General features: G+C 43.3%; 1 protein-coding gene across 2 annotated transcripts in view; it reads right to left on the reverse strand.

Annotated features, from left to right (window-relative positions):
* Positions 1-13,359, reverse strand: part of HLF (HLF transcription factor, PAR bZIP family member) — a 37,196-nt gene extending 23,837 nt beyond the window's left edge. For both annotated transcript variants that reach the window (XM_074847023.1, XM_074847022.1), the window contains exons 1-2: positions 13,036-13,359; positions 11,298-11,633 (exon numbers count right to left, since the gene is read on the reverse strand). In XM_074847023.1, coding sequence (XP_074703124.1) covers positions 11,298-11,633; positions 13,036-13,141 — 442 coding nt within the window. In that variant the 5' untranslated portion in view covers positions 13,142-13,359. The remainder of the gene's footprint in view (positions 1-11,297; positions 11,634-13,035) is intronic.
* Between the last annotated feature and the right edge of the window lie 14,342 nt (positions 13,360-27,701).

The raw sequence follows: 27,701 nt of genomic DNA on the forward strand, positions 1-27,701 counted from the left end.
TCTGAAAAACAGACAGAGTCTAATGGGATAAAAGCTGCCTCAATGATAAGGTATTATGTTTTGATAGCAGTGATAATAATGTTTTTAAATAACTGTCTTAGGAATAGACAAACAGCATCAGAGGTGCATGTGACTTGTGAGAGCATGTTACGTGTGGAAGCAGAAAGAAAAGCTTCCCAACACAAGACCTCAGAAGTACATCCCTGCTACAGATAAAAGCAACTCAGATGAAACAGTCATGGGAGTACATAAGAAAAGTGAGATTTGTTTACCTTCTAACAGAAATAAATTGATAACCTAGACACGTGCAGCAGCTGGTGAGATCAGAAACACAAGCGAGTTGACAATTACACTTCCAGTTCTTTCCTTCTATTTGGCTAATGATTTCTTCTCACGTGTTCAGAACAGCTTCCAGACAGAGACTACCACAATTTTCAACAATGACTTCAACCATGTCGCACCGAGAAAATTGAACAGGTAAGAGAGTTTGGAAAAGTGTTTCTTAAACCTGGTGATGAGTCCAGTCCAACAGAAAGATCAGCCCTTCCGAGAGCAGCCACGTGATTACAGATGCATCAACGTCAGGTCTTGAGAGTCTGGACAATCCATGCCCTGATTTTTTTAAGTGCCAAGACAGCAATACATAAGGTGTTTCAAGTAGACACCCAAACTGCAGCTCTCCAACATTTGTAACTGAAGGCTTGTGGTTTAACCTTCTCAAAAGGTGGATATGCAGATTAGCTTTAAATATGCTGCACTCTTTCCTAATTCTCTCATTTAAGTATATAGTTGAGTGATGCAGGTGTTCATAAGGTCAACCTCCTGCTCCATTTTCCTCAATTCATGTGGCTCTCAAAAAATGGCTCAAAAAACTTACCACTTCAGAAAAACCTTCATCTAATAAGCCCCATTGTTTTTCACCTATGTGAATTAGAGTAAGGCATTGTAACAAGATACAGTTAAGGAACGTGACACAATCTTAATATCTGACTTAAACTTACCTGTTATTTATGCTCTTCCAAGAGAAATAATCTTCTTTACAGGCAGGGGAATTAATTCCACATTTTTCAATGTACATGTACTGATACAGAGGGCAGGCCCCTAGATGGTTGGTGGCAAAGGCCATACTACGGCCAGTCCCCTGTGACTAACCTGCTTGGGTAGCTGTGGTCCCCAGAGAAGTCTGGAAATCGAGAGCAGGAATTAAACAACAGTGCCCTAACGTATTTGTAGTTTCACTCCCTGAAGTCTTCAAACTCTTTCCTAGTCCTCAGAGCAGTGATCACCCATCTCAACAGGGCTCTCGTTCTGGCCACCTTTCTTTAGCTGCCTACTTGCAGCCAGTCACTACTCCACCCTCACTCTGCAGTAAGCCAAGAGAACTGGGCTACTCCATCGGGCTAGCCCAGCATATAAAATGGATACACCAAATTAAATAATCTCAGGATGTACATTACACAAATAAAAGCCCCACAACCATTGAGCAAATATCTACTGCCGTGACAATTTTACTTTGACATGCTGCTGTGGTGTACTTCAAACAACAGTGAGCTCAGCACTTGCAGTTATTTCAGATCTGTATCTCATTTTTTAACTCTTCCAAAGTTAAGATCAAGGCAATGTCTTAGAGACAGTTTAAAAAAAAAAAAAAGGCAAAGAAAAAAAAAATCAAAAATTGCAACATTTCCCCATAAACTTTCTCCAACTTAATCCTCAGAAAGCAGGAAGAAATTCTTGAGTGTCTTTTCATACAGCTCTTTTTTTTTAAAAAAAGATACTTCATATAACGTATGCCACTGCCAGACCAAATCGGCTTTCAGGCCTCAGGTAAGTGGCACCTTACCACAAAGGGTATCAAAACGTCTTGATGCGGTGCTGGAAACAGAACGTAGGAACATAGAGAGGTTCTAACAAATTTTAAGTGCCCTAACAAGTATGTGCGTTCAGGGGTAGAGGGAATGGGACGCCAAGGGAGCAGGGGAGTCCACCCAGCAGCGCTGCATTATACTGTGAGCGTTTTGTGTCATTACAGCTTTATCCCGACACACCCATATTTACAGCACACAATGTACTGTACAATTCACAATGCCAAGAAACTCAACATATCTAATCTGGCAGAAAAACAAAGTCATATCAGGTTAATCCAATTCTTAAATTGCACAACTTTGAAAAGCCAATAGGAAAACAAATCTTTCCCTAGCTTGTGCTCCCCCTAGTCCTCCTCCCAGCACACATACTCTGCCACGACCTACTTTTCTTCTTTGATCCCTCAACATTTTTAGCCCACTCTCCCCTGTTTCTCATTCACTTCTAGCCTACCTCCACCCCAGACCCTGGTGGCAGAGTGGAAAGTTACGCTGATTAGAGCAAGCCGTAAAAGGCAGCTTTGTGCGCAGTGCCCTGGCCGAAACGCGCTGTGAAGAATGAATGGCAAGACGCATACACAAGGTCACTTGGACACCTGCCCGCATGTGATACTGCAAGAATTGTGGTAAGATAACAGGCCTTAAATTATAAGTTGGCTTACTGCAAGGTAGTTTCAAATAGGGCAGTGGAGCTGGGGTGCTTCTGCTGCACAAGAAGAACAGGATATAGCAAAGTTGCATATAAGTTCAGAAAATTTTTAGGTAAAATTGCGTTCAACTTTGGAGAGGATCAAGATCATTCCATTGCTGGGTTCAGCACTTTCAAGATCTTGCCTACAAACCTTGTAATTGGTTTTCTAACTTTTAAAATGAAACCTTGGAGCCTCATATAATCACAAGACTCCAGGAGCTGAGGATTTCAAAGGAAGAATAACAGCGGAAAAAGGTTTGTGACACACCCCCCAACACACACTAAACCAATTAAACCAGGTTTCTTGCAGATTCGTTTCTCAAAGTGAATTGACATCTCATGGTGTCTAAAAGGGTGTCAGCTTTCCCAGAAGCATTTCACACAGATCAGGCATTTTAAAGGTCTTATGTAAATTTTGTGATGTAGAAAATGCACATTTACATTACAGCTCTTCCTGCTCAGTAACATATTCCCACCCTATCCACTCATCTATTTTAATGAAATTTTAGGAATGTAATTATTCTTTTGGAATCACAACTTTCTTGCCACATTTGGCTAAAATCAGCTAATATACTCAAAAATCGTGAAGCAGGAACATGCAAGAGGCCACACATACCTAGCATGACTGGATATAGTTTGTTTTCATTGCAAACCAGGCAAAAAAAAAATACCCCAATGCTCATCTATCACAGCAAACAACAGAGCTGCAAGAGTTACATACATAAAACGGTCAAATGCCCCATGCTGTAACAAGGGGCCACAGCTGCAGGGATTACAGACGTCAGTAACATCTATATTTCCACTATGCAGCACAAAGAGGGAACAGTGGTATGTCTGATTGCTGCAGGGTCCTTCAAATTAAGTCAGTTTAACCCTCTCTGTTTTGGTGAGGAACAGGATTTGGTTTTGAGCGCTTAGTTCTTACTTACTAAGCATTAGAAGCTAAGCACACAGCTGGTTTTTAAGCAGACTCCTTGCTGGAGTAGGACTCATTTCCAAATGTTAAAATGGCAAGTTTGTAAAAATGACTACATTGTTTTAGGTCACCTCCTCTGTTTCAATGAAGCCCTCTCACTTTGAGCCTCTGTTTTATGTTCTGCAGCCTTGAGTAATGTACTCTTCCACAAGAAGCTTTAGTGCTATTCTTTCAGTAATCTCGCTGTGCTAAAAATACAGATTGCTCTGTCAAACAGAATTCTGCAAGAGTATTTTGTGTTTAGAAGTTTCACATTATTGTTCCTTCAGTTTTCCAAAAATGCAATCTACAGTTTCCTTCCTCACCCCCTTAGAATCTCAAGTTATAAGCAGTTACTAGTGGGACCGCATTTAATTTCTGTTTTGAGTGTTTTCATCTGTATCACGATTGCTAAATTACCAGGTCACCTCAAATACAGCAATGTCCACATGCAAGAATTAAGTAAGTGGGGAACCTTGCAAGTGTTTTAAAAAAAAGTTTAAGATCCAATCATTGCGACACAAAGTAATGGACCTTACTATGGACAGAGAACCCTGTTCATTCATTTGTTTATTAAATTCAGGAGTACCAACCAGTTCTGTAATGAATTACTTAATCTTTGACCTATTGTCCACAGCCATGTTCCAGAACAAAGAATTTAAAGCAAGCTGAGCTCCCTGAGGCTAATTGGAAAAGAACTCTTTTTTTTTTAAACCATTCTCCATCCTCAACAAATCTTTTACAAACTATGCATTTTTGCCTCTCTCCTTATACACCTACATATCTAAGGATGACATTTCGTTACAGATGAGTTATTGCTGTAGTTCACTCTAGCATCTGTTGTAGTAAATGCATGCTAATACATCAATCTGTGGGTTCCTGTCAACTTTTGTTTCAATGATAATCTAGATTTATGTTCCACTTAATAAGGACCTGAGTTTTCTAGGACCCTCATGCAATGTGATTTTTTTAATTTCCTCCTACAAACATCCATACACCAAAACACAAGCAAAGGCCTTCAAGATCCTCTGTGTCTGTTTTCATTAAATAGCAAATAATATGAACAGGAGAATACAACCAGTAAGATGAAGAGCTCAAGCTGTTTCTCTCAAAGTTAAGCACGAGAACCCTGAAGCAAGAGCATGCCACATCAGAGAGGCTAAGCCATGATGTTGGATGGTGTACAATGAAAATCTGGGCCACATTTAGCCCTGGCAAGATTTAGTTCAGAGAATGGGACAGGAAAGCATAACTGTACAACAGCTTCAAGTGTGTCAGAAATGTGAGAGGTTGAACAATAACTTGTATTCATTTAGAACTTGATGGATAGCACCTCAGTTATGCAAAGCTGAAGTGCTGTGAAAAGCCCTAGCAGAAAAGAAACGAGAAAGGAAAAATCAAAAGAGAAAGAAAGGAGGAAAAAAAAGTAAGAAGTGTAACACATGCTGCCTTAGCTACCTGTATTAGATCTCTCCATATTAGCTCTGAAGCTCTCAAGACCAAATTCAGCTTTGTGATAGACAGCTTCTTTAATGTCATTTGTTCATAAAAAAAGGTGATACAAACTACAAAATCTGTTTGTCATGCACTCATTTTGACAGTCATATATTTTACATTCATTTTCTATACTAACTCATTACGTATAACTTACTCCAGTAAATGGAGTAGATTTGAGGTTTAAGTAAATGTTTTTTTCAGAGCTTTCATTATCTACTTAATGTAGAAGAGATAAAACCACAGTTTTTCTTGAATATAACTTCACTGAAATACTCTTTTCTGATCACCACAGTCTTCTGTGGAATTCAGACAAAATATTGAAAATGTATTTTAATTGTTATGAAAGTAAGACTTCAAAAAAAGGAAACTTAAGGTCATGTTTGTGTGATATAAATACTAAATAGCTCCATAGTGTACTACTGCCAGCCAACCAAACTTCTGATTTCATAATGCTCTAAAGTCCTCTTTACCGATGATGATTATGTCCTTTCATCCTCAGAAAACTCCACTGGTGCTCTGAGAGTTGTTACTCCCTCCCCCCAAATCCAGAAAGATGAATGACAAGAGAGTGAATGGTGACATTTTGCGGCTCCACCTAGGAGTTGATGGAGAGCAGTCAACAAGCTGCTTGCCTGCTGAGCAATACTGAAATCAGAAAGACCGCATGAGGAGTAAAGTACTCATTGCTGAGATTAATTGGGCAGAATCTGGCCACTGCTAGCTCCCACAATTGCCAATTTGCTGTCATATAAATATGCAGAGATTGAACAATTTAATGTGTTTCCTAGTAGCTTCATCTAACCAATGTCTTCTTTGTATACATCTCCTGATGATGCTTTCTCTCTTAACTATAACATTGTTTTATGAAAGATTTTAGGGTGTACTTGCTTCTTAAAAAAAAAAAAAATCAAATCACTGCACTAGAGAATCATTCAATCAAACACTCTCTAATACACTTTGAGATGGGAAGCAAGGCTCCGAGAAAGACACTGTACTTTTTCTAGGTAACTGCAACAAGTTCAACACTCAGACATCCTTGAAATGCCTTTCTAAGGGCACAAAAACCCCTTACTTGTTCCCTCTGTGTGTCCTCTTCTGAACACTGGATAGCCCTTACTTGCCTAAGCAGCTGTATCTGTTTGGAAAGCACTGTTCCTGTTGAGAACTGAAGAGTCAGGCCAGGTATATTTTAAAAGTATAGCATAAAAAAAACCCCAAGATGTTTCACGCTGTTTACTGTTTGAACTCTGAATTAACTTCACGTTCCTTCACGCAGTCAAGCAATTATTTAACCAATAATCAACATTTAACAGTGAATATTAAAATTAGATCTCTTGAAGAAGACACAGTGTTCTTGCTTCTAGCATTAACAAGGCTTGTGCGTTCAGCACTTTTTTCCCTGCTATCATGTGACAGGCTATTTTTAATATTTGCCTGAATATATTTTGCATCTTCCTTTGATCCAGAAGCAGTTTTGTGAGGCTTGTCTGCATATGGCATTTCCCTTGCCGTGGCAGTCCAGGGCAAAGCTTTTCCATTTCACTGGGATTTCGGCATCGGCTGGCAATGGCAGGAGCACACAGCCCTGCGTGCGTGCCTGCTGCTCTAGCAAAAGCCATGCTGAGCAGGCTGCACAGGGGACTGCCACGTGCCTAACGCACATGGTCATGCAGGCAACAGTCATCCAGAGCCTCACGTGAGAGTCAATGTGAAGAGCAGCTCCGGGTAGCAGCCTGCCTGATGGTTTAGCTGGTCATTCCCATGTTGTCACGTGGGAGACCAAAGGTCAGGAAACTCCCAGCTCCTCTTGGTGCTGGAGGTAGAGTCCTTCGACTAAGAGAGGGGGGCTCACGCTGTGGCTCAGGCAACACCTAGTAACTGCTTGTAAACAATGATTAAAGCTTAGGAGAGGATTCCACATACAAACTGGCTGCTGGGAATGCTGCCCTTCACACTACAAAGGCTGTGCTGGAAGAGGAGGTCACATTAAGAAGCACAGGGGAAGGAAAACTGCAATAAAGGGAGTGTTGCACACACCCTTTTGTGGGCTGCCCCCTTCACCAAGTCATCCCCAGTATGCAGCTGAGAGGCTGGATGGAGCAAGAACAAACTTCTCCCAGCTGGCTGCTGTGCCCATCACAGAGTCGTCAAAGGAAAATGCCAAAACCCTCCCAATCACGCCTAGCGCCAATCATTACAGTTCAGTATCTCTGTAAGAAGTAAAAGGTAATGGATATCGCACTCTACATGAAATCTCAGTTGAATAAATAAAACATGGCATTTAATAAAATCTTTGTGTTCTTGGGGGGTGGAAGCTTTAAGTACACTTCACACAGAAACCATTTTCAGCTTTTTGATTAATGTACCCCTAAAAATCTTTTTTTTTTTTTTTTTAAACTGAAAGTGAAGACTTGCAGATATTGCACATAGGTGTATTTCTGCAGATTACAAAGCTGGTTTTCTTTTTTTCTTCAATAATCTTTGACAGATCGTTTGCAAGTAATCTAAAGCACCCAGCCATCCAAGCAACACAGACTGAAAACCACTGTCATAGGAACGCAAAGAGGGAGTTTTTCAAAGTATTCGACAGCCCTATCCTTAAGGAGCAGGGTAGTAACAAAACATGGGCTATCACTGCATCAGCAGCACCCCTGTAACAGAACCCTACATCCAAGGCTTTAGTGGCAAACAGAAAATTCAGATCTAAACTGCGAAATTCCCAAACCCTTCTAATTAGGGTCTTCCACCAGACTTAGCTGATGGTTCCAAACTCTAATTCACTCGTTCAAACCCTTTACAGTAGCTGCCCCATTCACCCAAATAAGGGCTACACAGGGAAAAGAGCCAGGTAAAAGCAACCACCAACTAGTTACCCACAAAATATGAACCTCCCTTTACATACAAACAGCTACAAATACTCCCAATTTCCTTAAAGGACTCTGCAGTTAAATGGAGATTTACATTCCACCAAAAAAAATGGGAAAAGACCAGGTGTGCAACAGATGAAGAACCACAAAAATGTATTTGCAGTTATCAAGTTACTTTAAAAGCTAGCCTTATATAACCTGTTTTTCTGAGGTAGACTAGATTTCAACCAACTAACCAGCATCCAATATAGAGAGAAGTTTTAAATGCATTTACACATTACAATGAATGGTGGCCTGCAACGCTAAAATAAATCAAAATACTATTGTTTATTAACAAAATTGGTACTGTGAAAAAGAAATACATCAGATTCCAATCTTGCAACAGCCATTACCCTGTGTCCCTCCTCTTCAAAGGAAAAGCAGTATTTACTATGCATACATTCCCTGAACAGAAATTTACAGGAAAGCAGATGCTTGCTCTATTCTTTGCTTTAGAGAACAGATGATAAACTGGTGAGCCTAAACATTTGTCCACCTACCAGACAATCTGAGCTGGAAATACAGAATTAAGTTAAATTTAAAAGGAACCTTTTTGTTGTTGGGGTGTTTCTTTTACCTTTAAGAAAAAGAACAGTGAGGATTTTTGTAATGTCATTTTACAGTCAGGGTCAGCTCAGCTTTGCTGAGCATGATGACACTTCTCAGTGAATGCCAATGCAGACTTCCAGATCTCTTCCAGAGATGGTATAAAAAACATATTTGGGCAATACCATTAGCTTCTAAGGACAGACAAGGCTTGTATTTCAACACACGTACAAAATTAAATCTTCTTGTGCCACTCTCCTATAGACCCCCTGTGTCTGAGGTACACCACGTACCTGCACGAGTCACACTGGGTGTTCCAGTGCACGTGTACATCCTCCCCCGTACACAGTACCTGCAGGTACGGGAGTTTTGACCAACTGCACGTGATACGCTGATGCTAAGTGCTGCGGAGCCATTTAAAGTAGGGACACAAGCAGTACAGGATTTGACCCTTCCCTCAGCCAGAGTCCTCACGCTCAAACAGGCTTCCATTGTAAGGCAAAATGCAGAGGACACAACAATAAATCATTTTTAGGAGAATCACTATCACCTAAAAAATTCAGTTTTCCTAAAAATAGTAAGATCACTTGCAATTAATTTTTATTGAAATTGTATATTATATGTTCTTAGGTTCATTACAATAATACAAATCTCAACAGCCCTGCATACTGGAATGGTATCTCACACCAATTAGAAAACCTTTCTTCATGTGACAGTTTAAAAAATGTATTTTGAAAGTCTTAAGATATATTAACCAAAAGGCTCCATTATAATGATTTTAACATTTAGCTCCAGACTAACTTACATATTTCAAAGCATCACGTTTGTCTTGGCACTTTTATGACAACCTTAAATGCTCATTTTTACTTTTACTAAAAATCTGCTTTTTAAAAATATATACCGCCTTATTGTAAAGCTTGCTCAAATGCTAAACTCTGAGATGATCTCTTCAAAGCAGATTGTCAAAGCAAGATTTTTTACACAACAGCACAAAGATTTCAACAACCTGATGATAAATCAGATTAAAGCTAATTAAGTGACAGTACTTATCTGTAACGGGGGCAGAAGAAAAATAGTGTTTAAGAAAGGGAACGAGCTCCCTTTTAAAAAAACACATTTAACAGAAAATGTATATTATTCTTAAGGCAAGATAGGGTAGAGGAAAAATACCTGCAAATTTAGATGTTTTATCCTACCCCAAGAGACGTGACTTCTTTTACAACAGTAAAAAGTGTACAGAGTTTCTAGTGAGAAAAGTTTGCAACCCTGAGCTGCAGACAGCTCAGGAAAAGACTCAAAAAAAAAAATCAATGAGTTGAAAAGTCATGCGGACAGCTGATTACAAATAAATTCTGACAGGTGATCATTACAAGCCTGGCTCATAACCAGGCTCCTGAGAAAAAAAAAAAAATGAGGACAGATTATCTGCTCTTAATTTAATGTGCACATATGTGACAGAAAATGGTGTAGCATATACACACTATTTTTAAAAACTGGCTCAGAAAAAGCAAGGGTTTTTTATATTCTGCTCTTGCGACCTCCAAATATATTTTAACTTTGGAAACCCTTGTAAGTTATTAGTTAACTATGAAATACCTTGAAACTGAAATACAAAACAAAGTCAAATCCACATAAAGTAAAAGTAAGTAAATGAAATCCATGACTAAACACACACTTCTGACTTGGGGCCAAGGAGTTTGTTGACAGGTTTGGGGTATTTTGGGGGGTGTTTTATTTCTTTTTAATGAGAAAGGAACATTGCAGATTTGTAAGACTTTTCTATTTCATCCTGCTCCACAACTTTTGTCCTTCTATTTATTTATTTTGCCTCCTTATCAGATGATTCTGACAATGACTTCGCACGCTGAGCATGGCAAATGATCAAGCAGAAGGGAGAGGAGTGGTTTCCTGCTCCCAAGAGCACACTTTGCTCTAGCAAACCTTGTGCGAGCAGAAGAGCACAATAAATAAGTCACCCTTGGTCTTTTTATTTTTATTTTTTTAAAAGAAAAAAAAGGCAAAGCACCATGTTTTCCAGATTTCAGTGTTGACACCGTTCCACTGATCATGATCTCAGCCATACTGGTATCAAGCCAGAGCAGTTATTCTGGATTCGTTCTAGTGGCTCTAAAGGGATTATTTCAAGTGTTAATAAACTAATAGAAGACTTCCACTGACATCAAATGGGTTTAAATCATGCATTACATTCAAAAATTGGACTCCATGATGTTTTCTTTGCCTACAGTTTAAAGTGACTATGGATGTAATTTATCAACTCAGGTCAGTTACACTCAGTTAATGCTAATTTAAGCAAGATTATAATGCAGTTCCAAAATCTAGTTCCTGCCCCACGTACTGTGGCAAATTTTACTTTGCTCAATAGAGAATAAGGTTATGGCCAAAATTTCAAACAGGAAGTACTGTCTTTTAAGTTTTAACTTAAAAATAATTGCACACTCCTGTGTTTTCATATCAAATACTGGCCAAGGGAATATTCTCTTTCACAGTCTTTCTGCCTGTTCATTTAACACCATGGCATCTACGCACTACTGTTCTGTTTGTGATTTTTTTGCATGCTAATAGCTAGGCTATCAATGAAGAAAAGAAGACAAGTTTCTTTGGAATTTCCACAGCTTCCTTACAAAATTTAAGCAAAAAAATCCCTGTGGAGCAACTTTGCAATAACTAGTTATTATTTTTATTTTTTGGAGTGTGAGTGACTTGAATCCTATCAGCCCTCTCTAAGCTGCCTGTCAGTCACACAGGGAGCAGCAGTGATTTACAGTGAGGAGGAGGTTCCTGCCAAAATCCATAGGAAGTTCTTAGGGCTAATTTACCTGGTCTGACCGGGCTCTGCATGCAGTTCTGCGACACCATGCCTGGATGGACTGAAGTAGAAGCCCTGCTGCTGAGGTCCATGACAGAAGGTGATGCTGAGGTAGCTTGCTGGAGACCTGACTGGTGTGGGCTATGCTCGTGCTGGTTTGGGCTGGGTGGAATGCCATTTTCTGAGAGGAATTCTTCCAGGTCCATGTATTCCAACTGGAAAGTGTCTCCATCGTATGGCAGTGTCTTGTCCCATAATGTTGGGCCCAAGAAAGCTGACTGAGGGACTGTGGTACTGGTGTTGTCATCATCTAACTTCTTCTCTTTGTCTTTTTCTTTACCGAATGCTTAAACAAAACACAGAATAAAGAGATAAGCAATTAAAATATCAGCTACTATTACTTCAATTATTTCTCCTGCACTCTCAGTTCTAAGAAACGAATGCTCCCTTCATAAAAATAACTCCTTTGATGCAATCCCTTTGGTAGAGAATTGAAGGGTCGCACCAAGTGAGCACCTTTGCTGAATCCAACTGTGTTTTTGAGATTTTCCTCTATTTTTAGTTAACAATTCCACTGCATGCATGGCTTTGCATGTCAGGTTCAGTAAGTACTCAGACTTATAAGTAAGTATTTAAGTGGAAGCAAACTCAAAGACACTATGCATTCTGTTGAGAACAGACTTAACTTAATACCCCTGTAATTTATTACCCTCTCATTAATTAAAGTCCCAGTCTTGCTAGTCCTTACACAAGGAAAGTAGTCCTCAAATTCAGTACTTAACATTGCTGTAAGCTAGTAACTTACAACAGCGCAGTCTGACAGAATATGCATTTTGATGTGCAGAAAAAATGAAATTAAAGATTCAAAGGTAGAAGCAAAAGTTAAAATGATGCTTCTTACACATTCCTACAATATCCACTGATTTCAACACACATTTTTGAAGGGAAACAACCGATTTCCCTATTAGATTTGCAAGAATCTGAAGCAATAACGCTTCTTGTCAACTACCATGCCTTCTTAACATTTTCTTTTTAACCCCACGCAACAACCCCGGTGAAATCCTGCAAGTCTCTTTGCAAAAAACCTCACGACAGCTGAGGACACAAAAAGCCTTGGCTCTGCAGGACCTTTCACAGCTTTTCAAACGTGCTTCATTAGAAATACAGGGTGCAATTATGTCCGCACTACCTTAGCTTTCTAGAAAAGTTGAAACTTTCTGCTGTCAAAACGCCTTTCAGTCATAGGGGCCAGGTTTCAGGGAGGGCGGTTTTTAAACGGCGGGCGGGACGGAGCAGCCGGCCGCCCCGCGGGGAGGCTGCGGGGGACCCGAGCTCAGGCTGGGGGGGGTCCGCGCCGCCGCCCTGCGAGCCCCCCCTCTACCCAGCACTTCGTCCGAGGCAAATCGCGCCCGTTAATTTATTTTTGCAGGCGGCCGGAGCCGTCCCCGCCGCGGCCGTGGAAAAACCGAGCGTCTTCCGTTAGGTCGGGCCGACTGCGCCCATCGCTCACCGCCTAATGCCCTTACCGAAATCATCCCATTACTTAATCGCCTTGGGGGGGGGGGGGGGAGTCTGAGGGAGGGCGGGGGGGAAAAAAGGGAGAGCGAGGCAGCGGTCCCTGAGGGAGGGCAGAGTAGGGGCCGCCATTTCGGGGCGCCTGCCCTCACCGGGCCGGGCTGTGAGGGGGCCGCGGGGGGCAGAGTCTGCCGCGGAGGCGGAGGGGGGAGGGCTGCCCGGGAAAGCCTCACCGTCTTCGTGAGCGAGCGGCAGCTTGAGCGGGTTTTCCAGCAGGGACTTCAGCACCCCGTAGGTGGGAGGTAGGAAGGTGGGGTTCAGCGGGAGCGGCCGCGACATGGTGGGCTTTCCCTCGGGGCAGCTGCGCGGCAGCGGTTCCCTCCCCTTCCTCTCGCGGCGCCGCTAACGAAGCGCGGTGAGACGGGCGCCGAGCCGGGCTCGTCGAGCCGAGCCCCACTGTGAGGGGCACCGGGAGGCCGCCGGAGCAGGGGAGCGGGAGAGGCCCCTCCACCGCGCAGCTGCTCCGTCGCCGCTGCCCGCACCGCTCCCGCCGCCCGCTCTGCGCCGCGCGCCCCGGCCGCGCGCCCATGTGCAGTCTCTGCCGGCGCTGACGTCAGGCGCGGCGCGGCGCCGCCATTGGCGCGAGGGGCGCGGCGGCCGGCCCCGCCCCGCCCCGCGCCCCCCACCGGCACGCGGCGGCCATTCCCCGCGGCGGGACGGGGCCGGGGGCCGGGTAGCGGGGAGGGACAGGGCCTGCCCGTGCGCGGGGTGTCTGAGGGGAGCGCGGCCGCTCCGCTCCCCCCGCCCGCGGGGAGCCGCGCCTGGCGAGGCCGCGGGCGGGAGCTGTCTCCCCGGTAACCGGGAGGAATGTTAATGAGTGTGAATGTTTGACCTCGCTCGGTGCATCCGAGCGTGAGGGCAGCGGGGAGCAGCCGCGGCACCCCTCAGGGGAGCGGGACGGGCGGGCACCCCCCGCCGCCCCGGCCTGAGGGCCCCGGGCCGTGCCGCCGTGTGAGGGGAGGCGGGTGGTGCCCAGCCCCGCGCGGGGGGGGAGCACGGCGGAGGAAGCCGCCCTGGCGCCCCGAAGGAGCCGAGGCGGGTGGTATTTTCACCCGTTTCAACGGGAACCGGTTACTGGGCTTGTGAGCACTGAGGCTGAGCGCCGCCCAGCTCTCCCACAGGTCTCACTCCCGTAAGCGGATTGCTTCTCTCACCAGCTACCAGATAGGGCGAGAGAGCTGTCACCACTATCAGGGTTCCCGCTCTCTTGTCCCAATTTTGTGTCGGAAGGGGCTTTCTTCTCTCCTTGCTAAGATCCTCGTTGCCAGTAGGGTTGAGTTTCTACCCGCCTGGGCCTTCAGCCACCCTCTCAGGATCTGAGCCCTCTCCACGGAGACTGTTCAAGAACCCCAGTCTTGCTGTAGTAACTTCCACCCTTCGGTGCTTGTAGGCATTTGTATCTCCCTGCCTCTCAGTTTTGGATGGCATTTTGCAAAGCTTTACCATCTGTATTTGTTACTCTTTCCTCAAAAGTCAGTTCTTTCACCATTAGCCAATATAAATAATCATAAATACTGACTATAAGCAAATAAATTATGTGCATAAACTTTTAGTTGGGGTGCCCAGTATTTAGAATAAAAGCTGTCTGAGGAGCAGAAGTCTGCCTTGAACAGTTACGTTCTCCCCTTATGTATCTGCCTAGGATTACATGCACTGACTAGCCTCTACTCAAATGATCAGACTAAACCAAGCAACTAATCAAAGTCCAAAGTCCATTTAAATCGGTAAAATTGCACTGGCACAACCCAAACCTGAAGACTAGCAACTGTAACCGTCAGGCCCTTCAGAACCAGAGACAGCGTAATATTGACATATTTATGGCACAACTGAGCAGGGGTTATGGAAGAACCTTCAAATGCCAGTGAGGCGGCTCGGTTCACGACCGGGGGGCTTCAGGCAGGAACGTGGTAGTGGCAGAACAGTAGTTTTTAAGTCACCTAACCAGAAAAAAAGCACTAGATTATGAAATGGTTGTACACATACCAACATTGCCTCAGATGGCCAAATTGCTAGTTACTGGAAACCTTTAATTACAGAGGTACAGAGTGAGTGACAGAAAGATTAGACAGACAGAACGATTGGCAATCCATATGCAGATGGGGTACAGAATGTTTTTCTGTGCAGTATAAAGAAAAAAAAGATACGTTTAGGAGACTTGGTAAGCAATGCAGACTAATCAGAAGAGGTAAAAGCAATGGGGATATTGGGGCACATCTGTGACAAACAAGATTAGTTAGGGATGTAATGAAAGCTCAACTTGAGCAGAATTCCTTACGTTTTTATGGTTATTGACCATTACAGACAAAATACTTGACAGAAAGAAATGGCATTTTCAGTGCAACAGAATGACAGGAAAACTGCACTGTTTCACTACTTGACATTAAATAGGATAAATTATGTGTAGATCTGTGCAAATGTGGAACAAAATGAAGCAACCAGACACTGAGGACTGCAAACAGTTACAGACTGTGCATTCCCACCACGCAGGAGCTGAGAATTTCCTGGATGAGAAAGCCGAAACAACTCTTCCTGATATATGGACCATCCAGAAAAGCTCAGCAAAATACCTGAGTGCAGTGCCCGAGCTGTTGTTTTCAGCCCCACACTACAACAGGAGCAGTAATTTAACTCCAGCCTTGCCACACAGGCAGGTTTCACACCAAGCTGCCTAAATTGCCAGGCTGTCAGGACACATTTTTGGACACTAGTGTTGTGTGTACCTGCAAGTTACTGATTTTTACTAGCTACTTTTCCAAAGGTGGCCCCCAAATCCTTCACGCTAGTTTGACCACTGGCTGACCCCCCACGCTACACTCCAGGTAAGGCTCACACAACCGAACAGAGCTAATGCTACACTAGCTGGATTTCTACATTTTCCAACCCAAATGCTGTTTGTTGGCATGTGTACTTAGCTTAGCATTCACCCATAAAATGTTTGTTTTATGGCTTATGAAGGACTATGACAGCTTCTTAGATTTTGTATAGAAAATATCTTGATCGGTCCCCAATTGAAAAAAATAAACAGCCAATGTTCATGTTTCTGCCCCTGGCATTTTCATCACAGAAATGTGATCCGTTTTATGGCTCAAAGATCCTGGTTTTTTCAAACTTAATACATGTAAGTCAATGTACCGTTTTCCACGATCATCTTTTTTTTAGGTGTCATTTTCTTTAGCAAAAGCAATTTGAAAAGACAATTTTAAGCTCAAAAAACCTTTTCACTTTTCAGGGGTCCTTCCGCCCCCGGGCCAGGCACCCCGGGCCCAGCCGGCCCTGCGGCAGCCCCGGCGCACACGGCCGGGCGGGGCCATGCCCGGTTCCCGCGGCCATGCCCGGTTCCCGCGGCCATCCGCGCAGTTCGCAGCCGCGCTCTGCCCGCAGCCGCCCGCCCGGACACGCACAGCGCTCGGGGGGGGTTTTCAGCAGGGAGTGTCGCCAGCGGGCAGGCGGCAGCGCTCCCCCTCAGCGCTGCCCGCGCGGGACATGGCGGCCGCGCTACCGGCACCGCGGGGTGACGGCCGGGGCCCCTCCCGCTCTGCCGCTCCCCACCAGCGTGCCCCGGGGGACCCCCTCGGAGGAGGGGCCGGTACCCCGACCCCTGCGGAAGCCCGGCGCTGAGGGCCCCTCCCTGCGGGCGACCCGGGGCGGCCGAGGGGGACCCGCGGGGCGGGGCGGCCACAGCGCCGGACGCCGGCGTCACGCGAGCGGGGGGGGGGCGGGGAGGTGCGCGCGGGCCGTCACGTGAGCGCGCGGGGTGACCTACTTGGGGCCATGGCGGGGCCCGGCGGCGGCGGGAGGCTCGTGCCGGGCCCGCGCTGCCGCCGCCGCCCCCCCGGGCACTGCGGGCCGGGAACCCGCCGGGGTCTGAGCCTGCGGCCCTCGGCCTGGCCTGCGCCTCGTCATCCTCTTGTTCCTAAACCTACTCACAGCCCTGCTTTTAAAACTGAATAAAGATCTATCCCCCCCCCCCCCCCCCCCAAAAAAAAAAGTTATTTTAAACGTTTTACAAAGGAGGTGCTGCTTGTTTTAAGTAAATATTTGGTGTAGTCCTTAAGATGTTTTCTCCATCGTTTTGTCTGCAGTTCCCATTCTCTTCCCTATTGCACTTCTTGCAATGGTAATTGGGAATTCTGTTCTGAAATATCTTCTGGAATACAAGATCGCAGGTTTTTTTCCCCATACAGAAAGCTTGGGTATAAATTTTCATTAGGGATACATCTAACCACTATCTTCCAGGGGATCTACTTATATTTTCTCCATAAACACGGATAAAAGTGGGTCAGGACTGTGCAATAATCACAACTCAGCATAAATGTCAATACGGATAGATGGAAGGATGCCCGCTCCTGTGCTGGAAGAAGGTGTATCAGGGTCAACTTGTAATCTAGAGCTCCATATGTACTTAAATATAGATGGTCTGAAGAATCCTGTCCTTTTCTCTGACCATTTCATTGTGTCTCAGGGTTCAGTAGGCACCAGTAACTGTATGTGCAGTTTGAGAAATCGCTTGAACTTGAGCAAAACTTCCTCTGATCAGGTATGCATACGGTCGCAGCTGGACTGCCGGTGTCACTTAATTCCTCTGCTAGGTTGCTTTCTTCTAAGTATGTTCTGTCTGGAGAAAGGAATTGCAAAAGTGGGGGGAAGGATAACAAGCTATGAGGTGAGAGAGAGGATAAATAATGCAGGAGAACAGCCTTTTGGGTCAAGGCACAGGACAGATAGGAAAAGCAAACGGTTTACAGTACCTTAAATACCTGCTGGTTTATCAACACAGGGATCCCTGCCTCCGCCCTTTAGGAGCCAAAACAATGGATGGAAGTATTGAGTGAGATGCACAAAAAAACAGAGGTGAGAATTTGAAGAGACTTAAGATTCAGCCTTTGTTCTAATTTGTCCTAACACAGTGAAACAGTTCCCCGATTGGCCTCAGAGAATGGTACATTTCCAGCTGTACTATGTGATGCGTAACTCAGAGGTGCATAAAAAACCCACGAGTATGTTCAGATACCCACACCCTAGCTGGAGCTAAAAAGCAGCAGCTTTTGAAGACAGGGTTGAGAAGCACCAAGGAGCAAAGCCTGTCCCCCACTTCCTTCACCATCCTAGAGGTTCTGGAAGTAGCTTGGCTTGGCTTTCCAAGTTAAAGCTGCTACCAGCAGCTCTGAATTAATTAAAAATTTATGTTTACTGTCCACGTGGTGTGCAGCTGAGCGATCCACTGTGGCTCCTCACAAGAGGAAAAATGCTTGTTGAATGAACCATGATCTGCCCCCGCCTTTTTTTTTTTTTTTTTTTTTTTTCCTTAGGTTTAATTGAATGTGGGAGAGACAGGTTTAGAACTGCTTTTGGTTGATGGCAGAGGAACTTCTCTTAAGTAATCTGGGGTGGTTCCAAAAGGCATTCCAGTTCTCAGAAAAATAGGTATTACTAGTCATTGCTTATATGCTAGGAGTTGAAAGATTAGTAATTTTCTCTGCCAAAGTTTACAGTCAGCCTTTACCATGACAGTAGATCAAATACATGTAGTTGCCTGGGCAGCTGACCTGGTTTGAACTCAGCAAGTGTTACTCTCAATGATGACTACATTTTTGGAACAAATACTCCGCTATGCTTTTTAAAGCAACCTTAACCTTGTAAAGTATTAACCAGCCTCTCAAGCCCATTTCAGGCACCTAGTGCCCTTGGTGCCTTGGCGCATTATTTAGACACAGGAGGTGTAAGCAGCCAGATGACAGAACTGGATTGAGACAAGCAGTAACGGAGTAGAACTGGCCTGTTCTGCAGTCAGACCTTCCCCTGAATAAGGACAACTCCCAGCTGGTGCCAATGGGAGAAACAACTTGATCCTTCCATTTATTCCTCTGCGCTCCCATTCCTCTTCTTTCTCACTTTTGGCTTGCATGCTGCAGAAAGTCAGTTAGAAATAGCTGTTCTTACATGCTCAGGCTGTTTGATTTTGGAAGTTGGCATTGGATTTACTGGAGACAGAAGAGCACCCACGAGCACAGAATAAAACAGCCCATCCCCAGGCAAAGCTGTAACAGAAGGGAGGAGTGAAAGGTGCAGGAGCTGAGCATCTCCTCCTTATTCAGTTTCTATTGAAGTCAATGACCCAGATTTCTCTGACTTCAGATGGCTGTTTTCAGAGAGCTTGCTGGCAGCATGGTGCTGGGGAAGGTCAGGCAGAATGTAGCCTGAAGTATTCTGCATGCATAGGCTTATCAGATCTGGATCTGTAGAACTTGATACTGAAAACCCATGGTCTTCAGTGAGGTCTGTGGAAGTCACTGAATTGACTAGTACCCTGGGCTTCAGGCTTGCAAGGCTGTCCCAAGCTTGGGATTTCTTTCTGTCCTGTACTTCTGTGATCAGTTCTGTGACACCCACCTTGCTTCCCTCTTAAAAAAAAAAAAAATGCAGAAAACCCAAACTAGTTCTTAATCCCATGGGTTTAGATTATTAAGAACCCAGAAACGTGGTAAACCTGTCTTTGGCAAGAAAGCCTGACCTTCTGTGGAAAACTGGGAAAATTCCTACAGACTAAAATGAGGCTTCTAAACATAAAAGCATTACAGTCATGCTATATCTCTTTATGAAACAATCACTGTAACTGCACATATTTTAAAAGAGCAGCAAGTAGTGCAGAAACTCACATTAACCTGTATGCAGTTTATCCTGTAGGTTTAGATCCATTAAGTCTGCAGATGAGACTGGTTTGTTTTATGGCGTTTTCCCCCCCCCCCCCCTTTTTTTGTACTCCCACTTTCAGTTATGTGCAGCAGCAGAACAGGTTTCCGATACTGATGTCGGCCTGCAGTACCCTTCGTTAGCCCAGCCAGGGGGATTCTGCTAAATTATCATCTCTCTTATGGCCCATTTTACTCTGTTTAAATCTCTCATCAGAAATTTCAGTGGGAAACTAGCTGCTGTCTCAGTATCAGAATATGCACATTGAATATGTTAAATCTCAGCATACCAGGCTTCCCAGGTTTTTGGAAACCTACTTATGCAAATATCATAATGCAACATAGAGACAGTAACAATGAATGCTGGCTTAAGAGGCAAATGTACCCTGGATTCCATGCTTGTGTCTCTCTACTTCATTTGATACAGAAAGTCTGATTAGATCTCTAAAGATTACAGTTTAAAAGGGCTTGGAAAAAACAGACTATTAATAACTTGGATTTTTTTAATGTATATTCAAATATAGAATCAGCTTTACTGATACAGAGCATCGCAAAGCTGGATTTCAGTTGTATAGCTCTGTGTTTATCAAAAGGAAAAGGAGGTATTTTCCCATAATCATATGTTGGCTTTGTCTTACCAGTGTCCAGGGCTGCCGCGTGCTGTGACGCAGGACGGAGCAGCTGCACTCCGGGGATTGCGCTCTGAGGGAAGGGAGCAGATTCAGAGTGTTCAAACCACGAGTCCTCCTACCTCTCCTTTCCGCTGGAGTCAGCAGCTCTGCAGAAGTCCTGCTCCCCGTTTTATCTCCTGAAAAATTAGACTAATTGCTAACGTCTCCTATGAGGACAGATGTGTACAGAAAAGATGTACGTTAAAAGAGATGCACGATATTTGCCATTTCAAACAATGTTCAGCTTTGTGCTGTCAGCTTTGTAAAGTTCTTTTTATGCAGTGAAGTGAAATGTTTAAGTTAATTGAGATGAATACAATGATAGCTGGCAGCTGTATCATTATAACCCTTCAATATACTGCGGACACAAGGAAGCATAGAAGCATTGCTATTGTTTGCTGCTTTATTCTGCCTTTGACTTTTTTTTAAATGTCATATTTTCTTTTAAAGTTATCTGCTCTGATCTGCGGTAAAGTAGGTGCATAACTGACTGCATTTGGACTAAAGATACTCTTGTCTGTATGTTTCCTGGCCAGGCATTTAGATTATAAGCTATATTGAAAGCATCAGGCAGAAAGTTATACTGGAAACATTGGACATAAATAGTTTAATATTAAATCAGCTTTGTATTATTTTTATTCCCATTCATTTTTAAAGCTGTTAAAAAAACCCCTTTTAATTAACTGCCTTGCAGAACAAGTTGGTTTTGAAGGCTCACAACTAGCATTTTCATAGGTAGGTTTCTGGTTGTTTTTTTTTTTTTTTTTTTTTAAACCACTGAAGGGCATAAACATACTTACAGTTTGCTATAGCCATCTGACAGCATGTATGCAAGGAAATAAAGATGTCCTCCTCCTGTATTTTCCCTTAAATGGCTTTGACCTGGAGAATATATTATGTTGATTGGCATGAGAAAGAAGGCTGTGATCTTATTTTTACTGTTTATTATAGCTGTTTCAAACTTATCAAGGAAGAAATAGAGGCTTTTTAGATGGCTGCTTGCCAACATCACTAATCAGAATTTTAATGAGATTTTTCTTTTTGAGGTCCAAATTCGGTCTAATTAACAATATATAAAACAAATGTATAATGGGTTGCAGCCTACTGCATATAGAAAGTGTTTCAATCTCTTTACAAATAGAAATGTTGAACAAAATACACATTCTTATGCTGTTTTAAATATATGCAGCTTTTTTTTTTTTTTTACTGTTATGCCTTAATTAACAAATTGCCTTTAGAAAATGTGGTCCTAGAGTTTTATAACAACTTTGACGTCTCTGAAGGGGAATAATGCAGGTGCTTCTGGCTGAACCTCCTCATGCAATTCCCGTTCACTTTGACACCGACTCCTGAAAACCCCAGTCCGACACACGCTGCTGTCACAGGGAGAGCGTGAGCTGGGCCTTTTGACTTCCCTGAAGTGCTCCATTTGCCATCATCCCATCTTTGGATGGACCATGTGTTCCTATTGTTTGTGGGCTGGATAACTAGCCTGCAGCTCCCATTTCCCAACCATCACAAAAGGCACAGTTATATTTAGTCTACACACACTGTTTTTCTCCAAGCATTTAAGACAGAAGATGATTAACAACTACACGTCATCCACAAAACACAGTGTTGCTTCTTCCTCCAAAGTATATTTTGTGCAAAGAGGGATAAACCAAAAGGACTTTTCTCTTTCCCCCTTGCAAGATTTTGTTGTTATTTATGGTATTGTACTTCAGTTCTCTCCATGTCTGGCTTATCTGTTACATATCAAATATTTCAAAAAAGGAAAGCGTCTTTAATCAGAGTTGCCCAGATGCAGCTTAATGCAATTAAACACCTAAAAGTATAGAACTGCAGCTTCTGCCTAAACAGACCATTTCATTCACATCCTGTGACCATTAACCTTGCAAAACCTTTTTCCAAATTTCATGTTTAGTAAACGAATCTCATTTCTTTATTCCAGCTAAATCAATATCCCTTCTGATTCATGTAGCTCGTGAAACTGAAGATGAATAGCAGCAGTAACGGTGGGGGTAAAAAACCCCCCAAAGCACACCAGAACAGAATGAATATAGAAACCAAAACAGACTCTCCCTTGCACAAACTCAGTCATCATTTCTAGTAGTATTGGGTTGAAGTGTTCAAAACACTTGAGCAGGACTTTGAGTGTCGCTCTAGACCAGGTTTATCTGAAATGCTGTGACTACAGTTTATGCTAAGTGGTAGCATCTGTAGTTAATAGGATAGTCTATCAACTGACCATTAGCTTTGAACTAACACCAGACATGTTCTAAGTAAGCTTAAACAGCCATTTCAAATGTGTATTTCTTGAAGTGTGTAAATAAATATATTCACAGCAATTTTAAGGAAAGAGCCAAACCACAGGGCAGAGTGAGCCAGAATAATTTTGCATCTGTTACAACACTCAGGATAATGTTTTCGTTGATTTATAGTGAAAATATTTGGTTTTCAGCTGGAATTTTGGTAACTCGAAACAGATGTTCACAGCGATGTTGGAACACTGTCTACCCATGCTTCTCTGTTCAATCAAGTGCTGTTACACATTTAAATTAATCTAGGAAAAAATTAATATACTGGGAAATTACTAATCTTAAGGAAGGTACATAATAATGGGATTCCAATCGGATTATCTTTTCATTTTATCAGAATTTCAAGACATAAAATAACACATGCAAAAAACTACCGAAGCTGCTAAGTTTCAACTGTTTTGAGACCCTAGATGGAGGAGAAGTGCTTGTCTATCTATTTTTTTCAAGGACTTGTAGTGTTGAACCAACACAGCTTTCCATCTTTCTTCCTCCGTCACTGAGCTAGGGAATATTTAAACAAGGGGAGAGAAGGTTCTTCTCTATAATGAGAAAGTTATTCGTATCTCCTAAAAATCATTAAGAATTCAATATATTATTTTTAAAAAGTCCTATTTATATCACTTAAAGATCTCTGACTATAGAGCAGCCACAAGTACAATCCTCTCTTCCCCACTGCTTTACTCATGTACCTCAACGTTTAGCCAGAAAAGGAGAGGAGTGTGTCTCTGCGCTCATTAGATTAGCTGGGAGAGCAGCATGTTCTGAAATCCATAGACATCTTTGCATTCACTTCAGTGGCACTGAGCTCCTGAGCTCAGGAGCGAATGGCACTTCTGTCAATTTGGAGAGGCTGCCTTTTTTTTTTTTCTCCGTTTTTCCTTAGGGAGGCAAGTTACAGTCTCCTCTCAAGTGCAAACATCCAAAGCTATTTGCTGATGTGAATTCCAGATTGCCAGTGGAGCTCTGCCTGATGTCTTTACCTTACGAGGGCTGTTGTTTCTTCTAGGAACTTTCAAATACTCTTCTGCAATGTTCTTGCTTCCCAGGAAAGATCCAAATAAGCTGGCATGCAACTATTTAACAGTTATCCCATTTGCAGCTACCTTTCTTTCCAGGTGGCATCACTATATTCTCAGTGGCTGAAAGCACTAACAACGTCAGAGAGGAGCCAGTGACTTTTTTCTGTGTGATGCAAACATTTTGAATTACAGTTACCGCATTAAGCTCTTGAAGATGTACACAGAGATGTTTCCTCACCACTTTGAGGCACTCGTAATAGTCCTTGATGACACGCTCAGCCCGGGGAGGACTGCCTGCTGGTCGGTCCTCAGTGCCGTTGGCTGAGAAAAGGGGAGGCAGAGCATGTGGATCCGGGTCTCTTTAGGCCTCAGCTCTTTTACACCAGTATCTCATCTGGAGAGGTACACTATTAACATTGGAAGAAGTGGACCCTTAGCACAAGCTTGTTATGCAAATGCAGTACAAACGCAGATTTTACTAGAATATACTCTTTGCAAGCAAGTTAGTATTTATAGTGGTGACATGAGTCACCTTCTTAGATACCATGGATACAGCATTTCATCCGCTAACTCCATTGAGTACAATCAGCTTCTCACAATACTTTGCACTTTCACTTCTACAACCGAGTGATTGTTTCGCTCCTTGGGACACTCCTTCCTCTCTGTCCTGGCGAGAACTGGAGCCAACAGGCATTTGAAATCCCTCTATGGCCAAGAAGCTTCTGTGCAACAGAAACAAAACTTCGACTGCTATAGACTTTTAGACAAGATGTTTCAAACATTCCTCTGATGCTTTGCTCAGACATCCAGCACCATTATTTTATCTTGGTTGCTATCTAACTCACTTGTCAACTGATATGTGAGTTCTTCCTTGGAAAAGCTGTCCCTTCTGCAAGCAGGGCCATATTGTCTCATTCACTATTTGAATTTCCTCGAGCAGTGGGTGTTAGACCCAGGCACCTCTGAGATATTGGAGTGCTGGGCTCTCACAGCTGTCTGCATCCTGGACTCCTGGTCATGGGTCTGAGAAATGTATTTGCTTTTGGTCTGTTTACAATCCCTTATAATTTGGTTTTAATTACAGGGCACCTCAAGACTGAGAGGCACCTCAAGAATTCCCACTGCGTGGGAAGAGACGTGCAACAATATTGAAAGGCACAGAGCTAAACCTGATGTTTATCATACATGCAGTCCAGGAGTCTTCATCACTGGAAATGATCTTCCATGTGTTATCAGATGGAAAATTTCTGAACTGTATTTTAATACTGTGTTTGAAGAATAAAATTTTCTTCTAACTTAAATGTTTACACCTGATCTGCAGTCTTCACTTATCAACACGGTTCAGTACCGGGGTTAAAGCACCAGGCTGGTGGCTAGTGCTCAGTTCTCTGGCCTCTGCCACCACTTGCTGCAAGTGGACAAGTCTCTCAGTTTCTGTCAGTGTTCTCTCCCTCATTGTCTCTGTTTCCTGTAGGTAGGAGGTATCTTAAGAGAGTAACATCTGTATCCCAGGTAAATATTTGCAGAAGTTATCTGTGTGATTTCATATATAAATAAAGTAACAAGGTCTATCATGACATTGACTGATTGGAAGCCTCTTGTACATGACAGCCGGGTGGTTGTTTCCAGTAATAAGACCTGTACAGTACATTATATTTCTCTGAACCTCACAGTAATATCCTCTTGTTGCTCTCTCAAGCCCTGTTAATGAGCTGCTCAGAGGCTGGGAGATGGCATCTGCTTAGTAACAGAGTCGGTATTGATCTCAGTTATTGCACATTTCTGCACTTTGCTAGCGGGGACAAACAGTCTAATAATTGCTCATCATAAGAAATCTGAACTGCTTAGATCCCAGTTAGATTTTGAGGGTTTGATCCTGCCAGGTGCTGAATGGTGGTTGAGAGCTGAGCCATCCTCAGCCCATCAGAGCGGATCAAGGCACTCGGCATGCTGCAGGTCCAGTCTGGCTTGGATGGGGAACCTGTGCAAGATACTGTCCAGCAGGAAAGCACCTTGATTACTCTGGGTTACTAGTAGGTGAGACTAGTTTACTTATGAGTTGCACTGAGGTCCTTTGGAAGTCAGTCAAAGGCTTTATTATTCTAAGATTAGTAGCTCATGAGTAATCTCTACTAAAACAATTCACTCTCACTAGGCTGTTGAAATTTCTGAGGTGCTATACCTCACTGTCAGATTGACTGGTTTTTAAAATCTAAGCAATCTGTGGAAACGTTGCATTTCTGGCAAAAGGGTCCATTGTGGTCCATGCCACTGTTTTTTCTGCAACGGTAACACTGGCTTTATTATAAATGTTGGATTTGCTGTCATCTGAAGGTGCTTGTAAATTTGAAGAAAAAGTAAAATATGCATGAGGTCACGGGAGAGGATTTTGTAGCTCTAACACGTATTGCAGTTACAGACAGAAAATGTTGTGCTTTTGGTTCATTTAGAGAATACACAATTCAGCACTCAGAGACACCCTTATGGTAAGGCATCAGCACAGACAGCACTAAGGAGAGTCTGCAAATCAACTGAGAAAAAAAAAATTTAAGCTTTCCAGTTTTATAATAGATAACAGGAGATGTGATTCCTTTTCAATATTTATAACAGTTCTCTTCAAAATTTTAAAAAAAATCAGTCTGATTTATCTTTTTTTCCAGGTTGTAGGTGCTCCAAGGGAGTAACTGCTATTCCTTAGCAGAGGACGATGCATACAGGGAACCGAGCACCCTGACAGCCTGTTCCTGGCCATCCTTGCTCATGAGCGAGGGCGTAACAAAGGATGGCAGGAGCTATTCTGAGCTGGTGCCTTCCCAAAGTCTCTTTGCTTTAATTCTGGCATGGTTTTTCTTTCTGCTCCAATAGCTGCATTCCCTGTTGGAAAAAAAGACGTCAGCCAGGTTTCCTGCCGCAGAATTTTACTCTGCTAGAGCCCTGCATGAAAGCAGTTCACGTCTCCTTGTCCCTTGTTTTTTAGGTACTATTTTACAGTGGTTCACGTGCCTGCCATAAAGACCAGAAGAACAGCCTGGCACCGAGCGAGTCCATCGCAATATTGCCATTGGGTTTTTCAAGAGATGTAAAATTTCACTCTAGCTCTGGGATCTTACCAAAGTAGATTGGGTGTAGTGACTTCTCCTTGTGCCTCAGTGTTTGGACAATAAGGATAATGTTTGCTTGCCTTGAGAACTACAGAGGAGCTACAGCGTTCCCATGTGTATCGGTCTTGTTAAGAACGGAGGCGAGGCTTCCCTGGATCTGTGGTACCATTTCAAGTGGTGACTCCGGGGAGAAGTTTGCCAGCAGCCTTTTCATCTTCTCTGTGCCCCGGCTCATGAATAAACATAGGGGAAGAGGGAGATAGATGAAAAGCAGCTGGGACCCATGTTGCTATAGAGCTGTGGATCTTCCCGGGCATTAGCTATAATTGGCTCCTCTCTTTTTGGGCTATCCCAGTATTTTAGCAGGTGTTTCAGTGTCTCCCCGAAGGGAGGTAGAGCAGCCCATTGCAGCAGTGCTCTAAAGCAGCTCCAACTGATTTTAGGTCATACTAACAGCAAATCAGAGGGAACAGGCAGCCTTGGAGGGAGAGCTCTGCTCCCTCTCCTACCTCTACCCCAGACATCAGCCCTTCTGTGATCTGGCTGCAAGAGAGGCTTGAATCTATTTGAATCCCACAGTTAACTATAATTTTAACATATATACCCCACCTCCCAGAGCTGTGCGAACCAGCACAGGGCTATCATAGCTGAGGTTCTTATCCAGAATCCGCATGTAGATGTGCAATAGTCTTAAAAATCTTGACAGGTTAACTTTCATGAAAATCTCTTGTTAGGCAGTAGTCGCTACTAGCAATTACCATGCTTTTATCTGTAGCTGTCAATGCACTGTAAAAAGTGGCTGTTATTCCCATTTTATAGAAGAAACAGATGTTCTAGGGATGTCTGAATAGATTTAATACAGAAATTGCATGCCTAAAAGGTGTTCTAGAAAATCCCATCATTATCACATGACTGATTTTATTCAGTGCACCCAGGAATTCAGCAGATCTGCTGGTTGTGCTTTGCTTCTCTTCTTATTTGTTTTAAAGCTTTGAAGTTATTTGTTTTAAAGTTTTGAAGTTTTCATTTTACTCCCCTTTT

The sequence above is a fragment of the Strix aluco genome, chromosome 21 (assembly GCF_031877795.1).
Source record: "Strix aluco isolate bStrAlu1 chromosome 21, bStrAlu1.hap1, whole genome shotgun sequence".
NCBI classification, from domain to species: Eukaryota; Metazoa; Chordata; class Aves; order Strigiformes; family Strigidae; genus Strix; species Strix aluco.